Raw genomic sequence first — 19,310 nt, forward strand, 5'->3', positions numbered from 1 at the left:
TGCAAAATGTGTCTAAAGTGGATGTAGTCTATAAGGGAACATAATAACAGTGAAAGTTCTGTTGTTGCATGGTGTTGTACCATGATGTGTACATAATCATTGTTCTTGTCCCTTCTGAAACATGATACAAAGTATGTAATTGACACTATCTTTTTTTTTCTTTTTTTTTGCCAGCCATCTTGTAAGATGAATAATTAAATGAATAAATCATAAATTGATAAAAAATTGATGAATAATAAAATTGAGTCTGAGGCATAATGACCTTGACATTGACATCTATTTATCTTGTGCTTCGTAATTACAGTCCTGTGCCGCAAGATGAGAACTTGAGAAAATATATTTTTTGCCCCTGCACATATGTATGTACATAGTACATGATATACTTGCTACAATACCCTCTGCATTGATTCAATAAAAAGTAATCAAATATGTATGCATATGTCTGCATGTGTGTGTGTATGTGTGTGTGTGTGTGTGTTTATACTGTACTCATAATAGCTTTGTAGTTGTGTGGAGTTACAGATAATTTACAGCAGATCTCCAAAGATATGATCATGTGTTGTGTACAAGCTATGTAAAACATTACGATAGCAAAACAGCCTGACAAGAATAGAAATAAATGAATGTACAAGTTCCATAGAAATTATGCAGTAGATGATATGAGCCCCCCCCCCCCCCCCCATTAAAAAAAAAAAAAGATGGCAGACAAAAAAGACAAAAAATAGGGGAATGTTATGGGTCACAAGGCTGAGTCACGTACAGTCAGACAATTGTGATCCACTGCCAAGTTGGAGAATACAATGTACTAGTAAAGATTTGACATAAAGTATCTCTATGGATGTTTCTGCACGTAATATGAATTTTGGAGCTAAGTGAGGAGTATATTTTTAGTACTCATAACAATAACCTACTGTCATAGACATGGACGCAAGACAACATGTTCACAATGAGATCACTCTTTGTTTCTACAAGTAATGTTTCAGGTTTCAGGCTTTGATGGGAATTACCATTAGTCTCAGAGCATCATTTTGTGTGTGTGTTTTTTAGCTGTCTTCCTACCCTAACTTTAGGTAATATAATGCATAATGTGGGCCCTATAAACATTGAAATCAAGGGGAATGTCATATTTTTTCTTTTTTGAGAGGGGTACTTCATGAGTGTCCAGGAAAAATTAAATTAAACAGCATCAAAAAGTAACTTTATATAAATATACAGCCTACATTTTACCTGTTAAATTTGTATTCCTGCATGCCACCCTTAGCCATGCTAGGGCTTTTGATCATAATCCTCATTTACACTCTGAAGTATAAGCTACCCTCTCCACCACTTCATGTTTAGGTTGACTGTAAGAAACAGGGTAAAATCGAACACACAGAACAGCAGAAATTTCATCAATATTGGGCATGAAATCCTGCTATAGTATGGAATGTTCATGTTTCACATGTTTTCAGTAGTAATATTGATCACATTTGTACCTGCAAGTTATATTTAAACTGGGTGATTATGCCCATACTCCACAAGTTTCCTATCAAAGAAAGTTTCAAACCCATTTAGTAATTTCATAGTTTCAGGTCATTTATTTGTGTTAGCATAAGTAATTTATGCATTTTTGTAATTTAATAAGTATCACATTTTTGCTGATTTAGATATATTTGTGGTAAATTTTCTGAAATTATGTAACTTCCATTACTTATTTTGTAAGTGCTATGCAACTATGTTTGAGTATTTAGCACTATATGAATAAACATGTTATTAGTGTTATGATTGTGATTATGCTAGACCTGATATCAGCACTCTGAAGACGCAACAAAAAATCAATGCAATCATTCATTGGGTTTTCCCCTCCGAAGTAAATGTAGTCACTGTATATTCAAGGTATTACACACAAGTTCTGCTGCATTAATCAAATGCAAAGTTCAGTGAGAACTTCCCCCATTTTATGCAGTATATTATTTTTTTTCAGTTCAGTTTGCCATTTTTATTCTGGGATGACAACTCTTTCTTAACAAGATGCCACAGGTTTTGCTTTAATAACGAATAAGCAAACAGGTTGAAGTCGTGATCAATGTGTCATGATCTTACAAATGTAAAGAGCTATACTTACTGTTAGGTGTCAGGTGTCACATGAAAGCCCATCGCAGCTGGAAAATAGTTGGAAAAATGAAATATTGTCTGCTTTGCACAGCCAGAAATCGAGAGCCATGGTGATATGATTTGAAGTTCTTGTTAATGCAGCTGCAAACTTGATATTGTGCATTTGTTGAAATGGCAGTAACCATGGTAATAGAGACTTGATTTATTTCTCTCTCATTCCACTAAAGCCAGAGTATGGCTCTTTGAAACCACAGATGAGAAAAAATATAATAATTGCTATTTTCTGAATATCTTGCAGTAGAATAAATGGAAGACATCATGAGAGCCATATGCAAATAAGATACAGATAGGGAAATTATTTTATGATCCACAGTATGGCATATGAAGGTAGTGTCATGTGAATCAGCAAAAGGTCAACAACTCATCATACATAACAATATCTATATTGAAATTCATGTGAACTATTTCATTCTTGCTATTCCTCATGGTCACATCCCCCATACTAGCACATATGTACAAATGCATGTGCCCTCTAGAAGGATTTTAGCTTGTTTCTCACAAGAATAGAGTCTTGTGTCACTACCAAGACTTTGTTAGAACAAGTCTTTGAAAAGCTGCCTAGTACCTATTCAGTGCATGCATTCTTTTATACTGTACTTGATATTTGATGTCATGCTTTGTGAGAGTGTTTAGGGTATTCAAACTAGCCAACAGAAAAGTTTCAGTTTCATCCTTATAATTAGTGCATACCAGACATATCAGGGCAATTATGCCCCCCCCCCCCCCCTGCTAAATACTGGTTAATGGTAAGGTTGGCTAGGGTTAGGGTTAGGTTTAGGGTTAGGAGTTTGGGTTAGGGTTAGGATTAGGTTCAGGATTAGGATTAGGGTTAGGGCCAGGGGAAGGGTCTGGGGTAATTGCCCAGGGGGTAATTGCCCTAGACCCCATACCAGATACTAAGCATTTCTTAAATTCACCAGTCACCAAGATGTATAAAAGATATTTGATCTCGATGATCCTTTTACGGATTGTAAAAAACAAACAAACATGCAAACAAAGAAAGAAACAAACAAACAAGTATAATTCCCAGTGCTTTCTTAATTAAGACTTAGCCCAGATTTAAATATAGAATTATGATATAGAATTGTATGAAAAGATTAATGGTAGATAAATATGTTTGTGTACATGTATGGTTGTACATGTAATGTGTGTGTGTATATGTATACATACATGTATTGAATATAAATACAATCAATGGGAGAAAAAGAATGTGACCAAGCTACCTATGAAAAAAAAAAAGTAGAATGAAAATCCTCTCCATGATAAAGTTGACTAGGGGTCTGTAGCAACTTAATAGACACACACAACTGTGTCTGTTTCATTCACATTGCATGTGAAAGATCAAAGTTATGGAATTATGAAGTTTTTGTATAACAGTAATGCGATAGCAGATGTGGTAGTTAAGCATTGGGGCTCTTGCCTGTGTAGGATGCATTGCTTCTTTCTAGGATGACGTACGTTTTCTTTCAAAATCACATTTTCCAGGAAGAAATGTTGTCTTTGTGACTCTGTGTAGATATACCTACATCTTGGTGTCCTTCCTTATCTTACACAGATGACAGTCAGCCCTTTCATGTGCATTCACTTAATTTTTTAAGATGATATTTCTAGACATATTTAACGAGGGAGAAGTTCCTTGAAAGGGATTTTTATTATGTGACCAACCTTGAGACCCTAATGCCTTCAAACAGAATGTACCTACTATAATGAGCACCATCACTCTGTCATAAGGGCTTTTTACACTTGTAGATTTTTGCTTAGTCCCGTACCAACGGTGGGGCTAAGGGGGGGGGGGGGGGGGAGGCCTTAGCCCCACCGTTGGTATGGGACTATCCTTCAGGGCTTTTTATACTTGTAAATTTTTGCTTAGTCCCGTACCAACGGTGGGGCTAAAGGGGGGGGGGGGGCCTTAGCCCCACCGTTGGTACGGGACTATCCTTAGCCCACTTTCTGTTTACACTCGTTTTTGCCAAAGTGGGCTAGCCCCACCGATAGTCCGGTACTATCTGGCCCTGCAAAATAGCAGGGTTAGCACCGCAATTGCGGTGCCAAGCAAGTGAGTGTAAACAGAACGAAAAAATAATCCTGGGCTAAGCGACGGAGACGAAGTCCGACCCTCACTGACCAATCAGAAACGAGGTAATCAAGTGCTGCCGGTGCGTGCGTGTACGTGTACAGTACACAGCGTAATCATGAATATTCATGTGGTTTGGAAAGTCCGGGGCTAAGAAATACAAGTGTAAAAAGGTCAGTTTTCTCCTTAGCCCCAGACAAGAGATAGTATGGGACTAATTGGCGAGTGTAAAAAGCTGAAAAAATTGGTACGGGACTAACGATCTAGTCCTGGGTCAGAGAAAGTCCGGGGTTAAGAAACACAAGTGTAAAAAGGGCTTTCGCCCACTTTCTGTTTACATTCATTTTTGCCAAAGTGGGCTAGCCCCACCGATAATCCCGTACTATCTGGCCCTGCAAAATAGCAGGGTTAGCACCGCAATTGCGGTGCCAAGCAAGTGAGTGTAAACAGAACGAAAAAATAATCCGGGGCTAAGCGATGGAGACGAAGTCCGACCCCCACTGACCAATCAGAAATGAGGTAATCAAGTGCTGCCTGTGCGTGCGTGTACGTGTACAGTGCACAGCGTAATCATGAATATTCATGTAGTTTGGAAAGTACTGGACTAAGAAATATGAGTGTAAAAAGGTCAATTTTCTCCTTAGCCCCAGACAAGAGCTTAGTACGGGACTAATTGGCGAGTGTAAAAAGCTGAAAAAATTGATACGGGACTAACGATAGTCCTGGGTCAGAAAAAGTATGGGGTTAAGAAACACAAGTTTAAAAGGGCTATACAGTCAACTCCTGTTTTAGCAAAGTCCTCGGCTACTGGCAGTTTACTTTTGGTATGTAGAAATTTTGTTACAGCCAAACAAATACTGTATGTAAAAATACTTGTAGGTGATGATTATGGGACTTGAATTTTCATTTTAGCAAATCCATAAAGTTTTAGGTTGTCAAAGGAGACATTGAATTGAATTGAAAACGTCTTTATTAAAGATTTGACTGGTGACCAAAGGTCAAATTGCCCAGATGTACATCATACAAAAGTATACATTGATTACATAAATATAATGATTTCATATACATAGATTGAAACCATCAATACATTCAAAATTACATACAAATAATACAAAAGATATAACTTTAAAAGTCATCGCTTAATTATGGGATACTTCAACGCCAACCAGAAATAATGTAAAAAGAGAACCAGTATTAAAGGAGGCCTGCACAAAGTCTTACAAAAAAAAAACTAGATTTAAAATTAGAAAGAAAAAATCATGAACAGAACACATTTTTGATGAGACAATCTCAAGTGTTATCTACATTGTTTTGTATTTGGGAAGTGAGAGCATCAGTGGGAATGCAGGACAAATTACGAAGTCGTGCCCCCTTCCCAGCAGATTGCCTGATGTGTAGGACATCTTGGAAATTGCTACACGGTGCTCGCACTTAAATGTAAATCTGTCATTTCTGCATAATAATGCAAGCTAGAATCACTCTTTTGTGATTAGTGGTTCTTACCGGAGACGCTTTTTCATTTCTTGTACTACCCTTTCTCACTTCTGCTCTCTCCCTCTCTTACTCTTGAAATTCTCTTTTTCCCCATTTCTCACTCCCCATTTCTCCCTCTCTGTTTTCACACACATACACACACACACACTCACTTGTGAACACTCCATCCCAGAGAATGACTCTTATGCCCCCTGTTCCCATGGCAACCATATAGCAGACAATGTACACTTGATGTCAAGACCCTCTCGATAGGATTTTTTCGTCTTGACTGTCCCTCCGTGCCTTTGTGTAGAAAAGCAGCTGGCCATTGCGTAGTTAATATCCTCTGAGGCACAGTGCACCAAGCCAGCGGTGGTCTCCGGCACACAGCAAGCTGTGCATGAAGACAAACAATGAACCCCCCTCCCCCCTTCAAACAAAGAATAGAAAAAGAAGAAGAAAAAATAGAGAGACAGAGGAAGAAATATTGCCCGGTCAAATTTTCACAGTTTCAGTGTATCTAAGTAATCATATGCGTGTGCTCAATTCTTTGCCATATATCCAAGTATGTGGAGTGAGGTGTCCATGCTGCATTTGTGTCTCTTTCCTTTTTTTTTTTTTTTTTTTGTGCACAGTATCTAAATATGGCTATGTGTTATTCATTACACTGGCGGAACTTCTGCTCCACAAGCATTCACGTTGTAGATTGATATGCCTGTTATTTATGACAAAGTTGGATGGATATACACACACAGTGTAGTATATGTATAAATGATATTATAATGTGTTTATAATGTATGCCATCATCTGATAATTATCTTTGTGCTAGCAGGATGAAAGAAAAAAAATATACATTTTCTATGTCAGTATTGGTTTCACCACGTGACTGTAAATCTTAGCACTTTAGTATCATTCTGTCTCATTTTTGTGGTGCTTCTTTGCTGAGACTTTGTATGGGAAGAGGAAGTATTGACTAATTACGCATCAAGTAATGGGCATGAATTTGTGGGCAAGTGATCAGGTTTCTTTTCCTTGTTATTTTGTTTTGCTACGGAAGTGTCGTTAGGGTATATTTTTCTTCCTCTTCACTGGATATGCAATATAATAATTTCTTAGTATTACCGTGCAATCTTTGTTTCTCCACCCACTTTGGTTTCACAAGCTACATTTGAAATCCTTCAACACCATGAATGGTACTCATCACCCCAGTACTTCTGTCTTAATCTTGATTGGTTTCCCACATGGTAATGTTTCCTGGTTGCCATTTTACCCTTTTTTTTTCCCCCTTTCAAATCTATTAAAAAGTTTGGTATAAAAACAAACCTTGGGATGATGTCTTGAAATTTGTACTTGGCAGATCTATTGTTTCTGATATCAATAAGTGTTTTCCCTCCCCTTTCCACTCCCACCCCCACCTCCACCCCCACTGACTGCCTCTCCCCCTTTTTTTTTATTTCATTCAACCCACTCTGAGAAAAGTGTGTGTGAAAGGTATACCGTATTAATTTACAATCCAGTTGATTTAATTTGTATTTCACAAATGATAAAAGCTTGTGTTGGTAGATGCAATTGTAAGTTCCATGAGCGGTGAGCGTCAATTCACAGGCATAAAAGTGCTCATGAAACAAAAAGTGGATAGCATACCCAGCACTCTTCTGCATGTTGCAACATACATTATATGCAGGCACCTTACAACTTGTGTATTTGCAGAAAGGGTAGATCGGGCAAGCAATTTCATTAACATTATTCAATTTTCATTGATTATGATTTCTCACCGGCATTATAAAAGGCCGCATTATTGTGCTCATTTCACAGCAGGATATGCTCTTGCCAAAACAAAACAAAAAAGGAGGGGGAACTGTAAACCTCCACAACACAATGAGCTCAGAAAATAGAATTGTAGAAATCATACCCCGCAGTTGCAGTTGTGATTATTGTATTGGGTTTGTTAGTCTTTGTTGAGTTTCTGTTTAAAAAAGATTAAAAGGTTGAAAACTGTATGTGCACTTCTAAAGATTTCAAACAATCATTTCTGATGTGAATATTACTGAGTGTAAAAACAGAGTGGTTTCTGGTAGTAAAGCCACAATGGTAAAATGTTGGGGATTTTGTGTGTGTGTGTGTGTGTGTTTGTTTGTGTGTGTGTGTGTGTGTGTTTTGTTTTGTTTCATATTGTGTATTAGAATGAAAGTCATGTACTGAGGTTGGTATATATGAAATTCATATAGATCAAAAGTGATTGTTTCATTGGCCTTGTGAAGTCTTGCTGTTTTGTCAAGAAATGCTATTCTTTTCTTTGTTAGCACCAGGCTAGCTATTCACTGAGTGTGAGTTTCAGCAGGCCAGTAGTGAGAGATTGAAAATGGTGCAACCAGTGAAGGTTGGATATATTTGACACAATGGCCTGCTCAAGCTAGACTTAGAATGACAAATACCATATTAGATGGCACATTCAAGATACCATTGTGCTTTTGTGAATAGTTGTTGTTGATCAGTTTGGGGTGTTCTGTGGATTCAGATACTGTGCGGACTATGACCACAGCCAACAGCTCTCATTGTAGACACGGTGATGAACGACTTGTTTTGGAAGTCAAAATCAATCATTTTGTCAATAGATTAACTCTGTATGTGTATAACCTGTTTTGGGATATTTCCCTGATCTGTGGTCAGATACTAAGCTAACTTATCAGTTCAATTGATGGTAACTGGCTCTCTCTCTCAAAGGAAATACATTGTAAGTGATTCAAAGTACCACATTACTTCAGGAAAAACATAATGTTGACATGATTGTAAGCTTTCCGTAGAAGTCATGAGCTAAAGTTTACGTGGTATGGGGAGGGGGAGAGGGGATGTGAATTGCAATTAGATTGTTTTTCAATCATGCATTGAAGAAAATGAAAGAGATTCAGAGAATGCATACTTCTGCCTCAAGCTGATACGTAGTTGAGACACCATGTGACATTCTTCCCTGAATGTAAATGGAAATTTCATAGTAAGCAAAGGAGGTTCTATAGCACTTGACTATATTTGAAGCGTGTGAATGCAAAAACAGATAAATGCCATTTTAAAAGTCTTTTTTTAAAGTGTGGTCATTATCAAATCAAGAAAAATTAGATCTTTTCAATGATACTGTACTTGTTCCATAACAAGATACATTTTTGAAGATTTTATTTAGATTATGCTATATGTTGTAATTATTTTCTCTGTTTTGCAGCAGCTTCAATCTCAACGATCTTAATTTGATGAAAATGGATGTTGCTTTTTGCATTTTAACTCTTCATTTGTGCTTGTGTGTTTTTACTATCATACAATGTACCTTTCTCCTTTGTTGTGATGCTCAAGGTGGTTTTACAACATGTTATCACCCCAGTCAATGGATTTGAGACTAAACCTTTGAAGATGTTTGCTCATTGTATTGAAGATTGAGTTAAGATCACAGACATTCTTTTGATCCAAACATCAAAGTGAATACGAGAACAAACCCTAACAAACCCTCTCCCTCTTTGTATTTGGTATCCTTTCATCAATCCTCATGTCAGTTCCCATGCCGACAGTCCAGCCAGCCAAGAAGCCCGAGCAGCCCCTGGATCTGAGCAAGAACGGCTTGGAGGAGGATCTGGAGCCTGCAGAGGAGGAGGAAGATGAGGATGGAGATGGGAAAGCATCCATGCTAAAAGTGCCTGCCATCGTTATGCAAAGGTAGAATAATGCTCCTTCTCTTTCTTTATATGTTCTCTCTCCCTCCCTGTTGCTCTCTCTCTCTCTCTCTCTCTTCTCATATCTACCTCGTCCTCCCTTTTTCTCTCTTCTTCCTCCAGAGCATTCATAGCTCACCTGAACCAAAGGCTGAAGTGAGCATTTATCGTTCCACATCAGGCATCCATTGTCCATTTGTTCGTTGTGTGTCATGCGCCATACGTCGTGTGTAAACTTTGTCCATTTTTTCATGTTCTTGGAAACCCCTGGACGGATTTTCACCAAACTATACAGGTAGCATTCTTAGGGTGATGGGATCTTTATTTTTTCAAAAGGATACCATGATGAGAAGGGGGGGGGGATGTCAAGGCATCATATTATCCATTTCAACAAAGAGGTAAATCCCCCAAGTGATGTGATTAAAAAAAAAAAAAAAAAAATCCTCTTTTTCTTAAAGCAGAAGTCATAAAGCCAAGTTAAAGTTATAAGTACGTAGATTAGTGATTGTAATTTCAAGTTTGTTTTTGACAGATCTGGGGGTGTAAACTAGGTTCCAATTTTAGCATTGTCATCTTCATAAAAGCACATCTATTTTTTGCACCAAACTTGGCAGGCATTATCACTAAGATGATAGAACGTACATTTGTATTAATGGGCACTACACCCCTCGTTTGCTCTGTTCTTCTTAGGTATTACAATTCGTAGACTACAAAAATGTGTGTAATGTGTGGAAGGTGAACGGGATGCTCAGGTATGGCTTTCTTTCATCTGCTTCATCTTATAGAAAACATCCCAGGAGTGTGTGTGTGTGTTTGTGTGTGTGCGTGTGCATGTGCATTGTGTAATTCAGTATGCGTACAATGTGTACTTCAAGTGAATATGGTTGTTTTGGAGCAATTAATATTTGAGAAATCAAAAGTTGGAGTTGCACCATCACCATCTTAAAATACCCTGCTGCTTTGAAGCAGAGAGAGTATATTTCCTTTCTCCTTCAACAGTCTTCCTTCTTTCACTCTGTGTGTCTCGTTATACAGTGGTGGATCCAGGCGGGGGGCACACCGGGTGTGTGCCCCCCTTTTTTGAACTATTTGTTAAAACAAAAGAAATAAAAAGAAAAATGGAGGGGAGCGCATGTGCCCCCTTTGATTTTGTAAAGGCACCACCTCTTTACTGAATTCCAGGATCAGCCCCTGTTACAAATGTCTTTATGGAGTGCATGTGCAGGTCCCATGTGAGAGAGTCATAACTCATGCATGTAAAAGATCCCACTTCATTCATTTGTTGCAAAGAGCAGGGTGCTAACCTGGTGAAAGGGATTGTATAGTTTTGGTTGAGACCTAATTTCAAGTTCCTAACATTTTTTAGTGACATAATGAGAACCCCTTTATGAAAGAGCATGTAATTCCATGAGGAATTCAATGTTAATTTGATGAAAATTGATTTTGAAATGGCTGAGATATCCAAAACAGAGCGATTCTAATAAGTGTGAGACCCACACTTTATTACGATCGCTTTGTTTTACTTTGTTTTTGGATGATTCAGTCATTCCAAACCCGATTTTCATCAAATAAACTTTGAATTCCTTTTGAAATGGTATGCTCTGTACTATTTCATAAGTGTTTTCTTCGTACATCGCAAAAAGTTAAAAGCCCAATTCTCACCTCCACCAATACTGTACCATCCCTTGAAGTGATCCCCTTACCCACCCACACAAGAAAACAGGCAAATGATGCTTATCCCTTGTAGTTCATCCCCAGTGACTAGTAATTGTCAGCAAATGCTATCCGACCAGGCACGATTTGCCATATGCTTAAATGATAATTAATATTTGTGGAAATTTTATTGTTTTAGACCACTTTGTGCTCTTCTTGAATGGAGACAGTGAAAGAAAGTATTCAAGCTTGTCTGTTACACAAATTAAGTTTATTACCCACGCCGATGAAAATCGGCAGGGGGTTATGTAAAGGGTTCCGTATGTTTGTTTGTTTGTTTGTTTGTTTGTTTGTTTGTTTGTTTTTTTGTTTTTTTGTTTGTTTGTTTGTTTGTTTTTTTGTTTGTTTGTGTACAAGATAACAAGAGAACGGGTAAACGGATTTGCACGAAATGTTCAGGGAATGTTTGGATAATGACAGGAAAGAATCGATTAGATTTTGGTGATAATCGGTTGACCCTTGCAAATTCTGTGTGACCTTGAAGTTTTGACCCCATGGTATAGTGACCATTCCGAAAATTTCCCGTTTCTCACTTTGCGATTTTCCGCTACCATACGAACACATAAACTCCCCAACGATCCGACTTCGCTGCTCAAATGTTCGTAAGAATTCCGAAATTTACGTTTAGGCCTATTTGAGGGACTATGTCCTTCTAGATTTATGAAAGTTCGTTCTCCGTCATCACAAACTGGCCCGTATTTTGATGATTTTTCAAATTAACATTGATTGTTTTTTTCGTTGGAGGAGCATTTTGCTCGGTCGCAGTCACACTGCATGATATGCGTGCTCAATATCAATGCGTGTGCAAGGCCGCTGAAAATGCATCGCGCTCTACACTGTTGGTGCAAAATTGCACCGGGGACGTTGCGGCGCTCGTTGGTGGCCGAATACTGGTGCAGTAGACATTTGCATTCAACCCTTGCATTGAATAATTCCCGTAGACACTAATCATAGGGGTAATTGCCTAGGGGATACGTAAATTTTGTTTTTCTTTTTTGCTTTTGTGGATACCATCAAAGATCGTACACTCATACGACCTTTGATATTTGATGATTTTTCAAATTAACATTGATTGTTTTTTTCGTTGGAGGAGCATTTTGCTCGGTCGCAGTCACACTGCACGATATGCGTGCTCAATGTCAATGCGTGTGCAAGGCCGCTGAAAATGCATCGCGCTCTACACTGTTGGTGCAAAATTGCACCGGGGACGTTGCGGCGCTCGTTGGTGGCCGAATACTGGTGCAGTAGACATTTGCATTCAACCCTTGCATTGAATAATTCCCGTAGACACTTATCATAGGGGTAATTGCCTAGGGGGTACGTAAATTTTGTTTTTCTTTTTTGCTTTTGTGGATACCATCAAAGATCGTACACTCATACGACCTTTGATATTTGATGATGTTTCAAATTAACATTGATTGTTTTTTTCGTTGGAGGAGCATTTTGCTCGGTCGCAGTCACACTGCACGATATGCGTGCTCAATATCAATGCGTGTGCAAGGCCGCTGAAAATGCATCGCGCTCTACACTGTTGGTGCAAAATTGCACCGGGGACGTTGCGGCGCTCGTTGGTGGCCGAATACTGGTGCAGTAGACATTTGCATTCAACCCTTGCATTGAATAATTCCCGTAGACACTAATCATAGGGGTAATTGCCTAGGGGGTACGTAAATTTTGTTTTTCTTTTTTGCTTTTGTGGATACCATCAAAGATCGTACGCTCATACGACCTTTGATATCATCACACTCTCGGCTTGCTATAATCAAAATATCCCGCAAGAAAACGGCGTATTTCTCGATTTTTAGCGCTTTTTCCGCGACCCGTCGCGTAGACAATACTCTTAAAACTGGACTTAATTCGCGCGCGCTTGGAAAAGTTCCGATTCTGCACTTTTGACGGTGGAATTTGGGATTTTCGATGGATTTTTGGAGGAGACTTAAGGACTTTCCTGTACGTGAATGAGTGTTAATATCGTATGTGTAATGATGTGATTTGCGTGTGATGTGACTGTAGAACCAAAGATCGTACACTTCAGTGTACGATCTTTGGTAGAACTCACTGGCTGGTGATAAAGCACACTGGCAATTAAGTGGCCGAATTCTGGTAGATGACCGAATGCACATTATGTTTACCCCGACTTTGTACTTAGGCGTGGGTCTGCCGCCTTTGACGGCCCCTCTCTAGTTGATTAATGAAATTAATAGACCAGCAAAGGTTACATTAGTATAGTTTGCAAGTACAGAAGCTTCCATGTAATGTGCAGTCACGAGGTTTTGAGATAACCAGAATTTTCTGAGTATTGTGCATGTGCATTAGATGGTTCAGATATAATCAGTATTTCAAATTTTATTAGGGAAAGTGGTTGATGGAATTCACACTAACTTCATGTCTAGTGCCATCCACTGGTATGTTGTGAAGTTTTTCCCCTCTATAAAGGCTGAACAGGATATGTTGTTCTTGCAGAGCGTGCCCGTTATCACACAGAAGCAGTGGTTTTAGCTGCTTATTGTGGAAGAAAAGGAGACACACACTCACAAGAATAGAAGTAACAAGGAAATGAAAATAGCAGCTCCAAGTATTATTAAGATGCTTGTCTGGTTTTGTCTGTAATTATCTGTGTAAACTCATTTAGGTAATGAACAAAGCTTGTTGAAAGAGCAAAATATTTGCTGGTTGGCTTTGTAGCATCATGGTTTGATATCCTCTGCCTGTTAGACCTTCTCATATTGAAACCAAGCACGCCTGCAAAACAGAATCATGAAAGCAGGAGATTAAATGTTGCATTCCCTTAAAAGCTATTGCAGCTCTGCTGTATTATTATCTTCGTTCTGCCCATGAATGATTGGATATTGCCAGGACAGTGGTGTGCCCCAAGCAACTCATTAGGTGAAATTTATATTACCGTCTCAAGACAAAAATATTTTTGCTTTCTATGGTCGAAATGTTGATTCTGCTGTAGGTGAGATATTCTCAAAGTGGAAGCTTGCAAATAATACCTTACCACTACACCAGTTCATGATGACTATTGATGAAAATTGTGTAACTTCCATGCATCTCATATCATTTCAAATGGAATTAGAGAGCATGCTGAAGTGAACTGTGAAATACTAGAATTATCCTGGAGTCTATCAGAAATTTAGTCATTAGTGGATTGCTGTACATCAGACATATTTCCTCTCATTCATCCAACTACCGGTAATGATTTGCCACATTATATAATGATTATATTTCCCAGTTATTTTTGTTCTGTGGATAAAACCATTAGAAGAAAACCCCACCAAACCAGCAAACACCAAAAAACAAACAAACAAACAAACAAACAGAAAACAACAAAAACAAATGAACACAAAACACCCCCCCCCAAAAAAAAAAAATAAAAAAAAAAAAAAAATATAAAAAAAATAAATAAATGAATTAAAAAATAAATAAACAGGAAGTAGTATATTAACCTGTTGGGGATGAGTCCAGAGTATACTTGGCCAGGTGTCTGTGGGAAATTCGTGTTGTAGCAAAATCAATCCATCCTCAGTGGGTTAAGAACAGTCATGTTGCTTGATAAATTGATAAATTTTCCCAATAGATAAATCTAACTTCAGAGCACTGAAACTTATGGCGGCCATAACTGAGGGGCTTCCAAAGAAGAACAAAAGCCTTTTTCAATGGTTATGCAATGAGCCAGGTGCATTGCTATGTGAGTACATAAATCATCTTTTGTTAGGCATACTTGAAGCCCCCCAGTTAGAAATTACCATAAAAACACTACCCAAACCGAATTGGTCTAAGCCAGTTTGGAGATAGCTCATATGCACATGGGTACAAATAACCTTTCATTTTTAGCTCACCTGAGCCAAAGGCTCAAGTGAGCTATTGCGATCGCCCTTCGTCCGGCGTCCGTCGTGCGTCGTGCGTCGTGCGTCGTCCGTCGTCCGTCGTCCGTCGTCCGTCGTGCGTCGTGCGTAAACTTTTTACATTTTCATCTTCTTCTTGAAAACCCCAAGACTGATTTTCATCAAACTTGGCAGGTAGCATCCCTAGGGGGTTAGGAACTCAATTTGTTAAAATGGGCACCATGCCCCACCCAGGGGGCCCCCAGGGGGGCCCAAACCCCCCAAAATTAAGGAATCTGTAAAAATCTTCTTCTCTAGAACCAGAAGTGATAGAGCTAAGTTAATACTATGAGTTAGTACATTGATGACTGTAGTTTCAAGTTTGTTCATGGCAGAATCAGGGGTGCCCCCCTTGGGACCCAGGAGAGGGGGGTGGGGAAGGGTTCTAATGGGGCCTAAATTGTACATTTTCATCTTCTTCTTGAGAACCCCATGACCCATTTTCACCAAACTTGGCAGGTAGCATCCCTAGGGGGTTAGGAACTCAATTTGTTAAAATGGGCACCATGCCCCACCTAGGGGGCCCCCAGGGGGCCCAAACCCCCCAAAATTAAGGAATCCGCAAAAATCTTCTTCTCTAGAACCAGAAGTGATAGAGCTAAGTTAATACTATGAGTTAGTACATTGATGACTGTAGTTTCAAGTTTGTTCATGGCAGAATCAGGGGTGCCCCCCTTGGGACCCAGGGGAGGGGGTGAGGAGGGGTCCTAATGGGGCCTAAATTGTACATTTTTATCTTATTCTTGAAAACCCCATGACCCATTTTCACCAAACTTGGCAGGTAGCATCCCTAGGGGGTTAGGATCTCAATTTGTTAAAATGGGCACCATGCCCAACCCAGGGGGCCCCCAGGGGTCCCAAACCCCCCAAATGAAGGAATCTTTATAAATCTTCTCTAGAATTCTCAGTTGGTTAGGCACTTCACTTGATTCGAAGCAACAAAATGCATCAGTTTGCCCAACATAGCAATTTATGGGAACTCGTATATTCAAACAGAGAATGAACCTGGTGCGTAGATCAAGTGACCACAATGGTTTGTCAATCAACACTCTGAGAAGCACCATTTCATTTTGCTGTATTGAATGCATTAAAAAATTTTTTCCCCCGTTAACATTACCAAATACCAGGCTTGCTGTCAGGTGGATGTACTGGCAGGCACCATTAATTGAGGATTACATGAATAATCATTGCATCACAGATGCTTACAACTTGGATCTCAGTGAATTTAAAAACCAACTTGTCTCTCAGTACAACTGACCTTTTTCTGCTCGTGTGCAAACTGGAACCCTGTACTGGCTTATTGTCTATAACAAATAGATTTTGTCCCTAGATCAGGGGGGCATTTCATGAAGGAACTTGTCGGATAAAATGTCCAACAAGTCAATTATATCCGACAAGTTCAGAGAAATCAGCCAATCAGACTAAAGAATTTCTCAAAACTTGTCGGATATAATTGACTTGTCAGATATTTTATCCAACAAGTTCCTTCATGAAATGCCCCCCTGACCTTCTTTGTCTATGGTGCAAACTAGTGTGCCATACATAGCGAATCATTCATTCATTCATTCATTTTATTCATTCATTCATTATTTCATTTCATTCACTTCATTTCATTTATTGATGGTACTCACATCAGCTGTGGCTGTTTTTCATTGTGATAGCTACAGTTGTATTGCAATGGTCCATGCACAAGTAGATCGCAATGTCAGAACTCTTTTTTATCAGAATCATTGTGAAATCCAGGATTTAGTTATTTGACTAGCAAACTTTTTATACCAGCAAGTTTACCTTGACTGCTCAGCTGTAATAAAAGGGGTACCTTTAATTTTTGGTAGGATCAATGTCAAACCGCTTTCTTAATTTGTGTGAATTTTGTCCAATATCAGGGTGAATTCTTCAAAATTTCCTGACCTGAGTTTGACATTCGTTCAAGATACAATGTACTTCACAGTCATGTTAAAATTAAAGTCAGAAATAAGTAGAATGTTACTATAGTTGATATTCTACATTCATCAGTCCCTCCAGTTTTACATGACTGAAAATGAGACAAATTTATATTCCCTGGTAAGGTCATATGTGACCCGATACAACAAAGGGAACCAAAAGTTAGGAATGGTCAATTCTCTGGTGATTCCACAACATTGTTCTGGCTTAGCATTCTTACAACATCATTGATATTGCAGTGCTCTGCAGTTTAGACAAGCTTGTTTTCATAATGTAGACCTTCATTATATTTTTATTGTTGTTGCTTTCTTCATTTCATGAGCACTTAGCATATAATGGACAACTTATTACCAGTAAGTTTGTGCATTCAACAGTGATGTGTTTGTTATAATTTTCATTTGAGACATGTAAAGTTTGAATAAAATGACATAACAGATAAAGCAACAGAGAGAGAATGAGTGAGTGAGAGCAGGGGGGGGGGGGGTAAGTAGTAAGGCTACTGGAATATCTTTGAGGGGTTGATAAGTTATCGTTGGAACAAGATGGGAGCAGAACGGAAGAAACTGAGATTCAGAGACATCATTCAGGCAGATATCTTGCAGAAATTAATAAGGACTGAAGTGATAAAACAGGAAAGAACATCATGTTGCCAAAGTGGCATTTATATCATCAATATCAATTGTTCTGGCCATCGAAAATTTATGACTGTCAAAATGTATCAGTATTACCCCCAAATGCTTTTGGAAACCATTATCTTCTTTCCTCTGAAGTGGCGTTTCCAGTGACAAATCTGATGCAACAATACACATATCTGTAACAAATGTAATCATGCTTATCTTCAATAATGACATGATATTGATAAATTCAATTAGCTGATTGTCAAATTTTTGTATTGATTTCTAAATTGCGTCTAATGATATGCTTTCATGTAACGTTATCTTTCCACAATATGCAACAAACCTTGGTTGATGCTTGCTACAACTCATCCAAGGCGATTCTGAGATCAATTTAAAAGAGTACTGGTGTAAAGTAGTGTGGGAGAGATGAGCAAACAGGGATTTGTTTGCTCAGAAAGAGAGAAAAATAAATGAAAAAAATCAGAATACATACATTTTGCAAGAATATATGAAATTTAAGAGTGGGAGAGAAAGATTTCTTGGAGGGATTTTTCTTGTTTTATAAATGCACACCTGTGCTCTTTGTTATAAGAGTTGCAATGTTCCAGATCAATGGCTGAATGTACTTAAAGGAAATAACTTTGTAAACAGGGACCTTGTTTACAGATTGCCAGGATTTGAGCCTGTAATCATGAGGCCATGACATTGCTAATTTGTCCCCGCCGAACGAGTTCGAGCAGGGGACTATGAAACGGGCTCCGTACGTGTGTGTGTCCGTCCGTCCGTCCGTGTGTCCGTCTGTGTGTCCGTCCGTGTGTCCGTGTGTGCGTCCGTGTGTGATCAAAATCTTCAATTTGCTACTTCTCTGTCATTTATGAGCCAATTTTTATTCTGTTTGCTTTATATGATAGCACTACATGGGAGCTTTGAAACTTCTACACAGAATTTCAGTTGTGACCTTTGACCTTGACCTTTGACCTATATTGTACATTTTGCTACAAAATGCTACTCCTTCGCCATTTCTAACCCGATTTCGATTCCGTTTGCTTTATATGATGGCACTAGGTGAGGGCTTCAAAACTCTACACAGAATTTTGACCTTTGACTTCTTTGACCTTTGACCTTGATTTTTGACCTATATTGTACATTTTGCTACAAAATGCTACTCCTTCGCCATTTCTAACCCGATTTCGATTCCGTTTGCTTTATGTGATGGCACTAGGTGAGGGCTTCAAAACTTCTACACAGAATTTTGACCTTTGCCTTCTTTGACCTTTGACCTTGATTTTTGACCTATATTGTACATTTTGCTACAAAATGCTACTCCTTCGCCATTTCTAACCCGATTTCGATTCCGTTTGCTTTATGTGATGGCACTAGGTGAGGGCTTCAAAACTTATTTTGACCTTTGCCTTCTTTGACCTTTGACCTTGATTTTTGACCTATATTGTACATTTTGCTACAAAATGCTACTCCTTCGCCATTTCTAACCCAATTTCGATTCCGTTTGCTTTATGTGATGGCACTAGGTGAGGGCTTCAAAACTTCTACACAGAATTTTGACCTTTGCCTTCTTTGACCTTTGACCTTGATTTTTGACCTATATTGTACATTGGCTATAAAATGCTACTCCTTCGCCATTTCTAACCCAATTTCGATTCCGTTTGCTTTATGTGATGGCACTAGGTGAGGGCTTCAAAACTTTTACACAGAATTTTGACCTTTGACTTCTTTGACCTTTGACCTTGATTTT

At 38.7% G+C, this 19,310-nt stretch overlaps 1 protein-coding gene across 1 annotated transcript in view; it reads left to right on the forward strand.

Annotated features, from left to right (window-relative positions):
• LOC139727779 (ligand-dependent nuclear receptor corepressor-like protein) overlaps positions 1-19,310 on the forward strand; it is a 57,594-nt gene that overhangs the window by 30,163 nt on the left and 8,121 nt on the right. The window contains exon 5 of the mRNA XM_071638756.1: positions 9,241-9,400. Coding sequence (XP_071494857.1) covers positions 9,241-9,400 — 160 coding nt within the window. The remainder of the gene's footprint in view (positions 1-9,240; positions 9,401-19,310) is intronic.

This window comes from Diadema antillarum, unplaced genomic scaffold (assembly GCF_040938485.1).
Source record: "Diadema antillarum isolate AM-2024a unplaced genomic scaffold, OU_Dant_1.0 seq00000150_RagTag, whole genome shotgun sequence".
NCBI classification, from domain to species: domain Eukaryota; kingdom Metazoa; phylum Echinodermata; class Echinoidea; order Diadematoida; family Diadematidae; genus Diadema; species Diadema antillarum.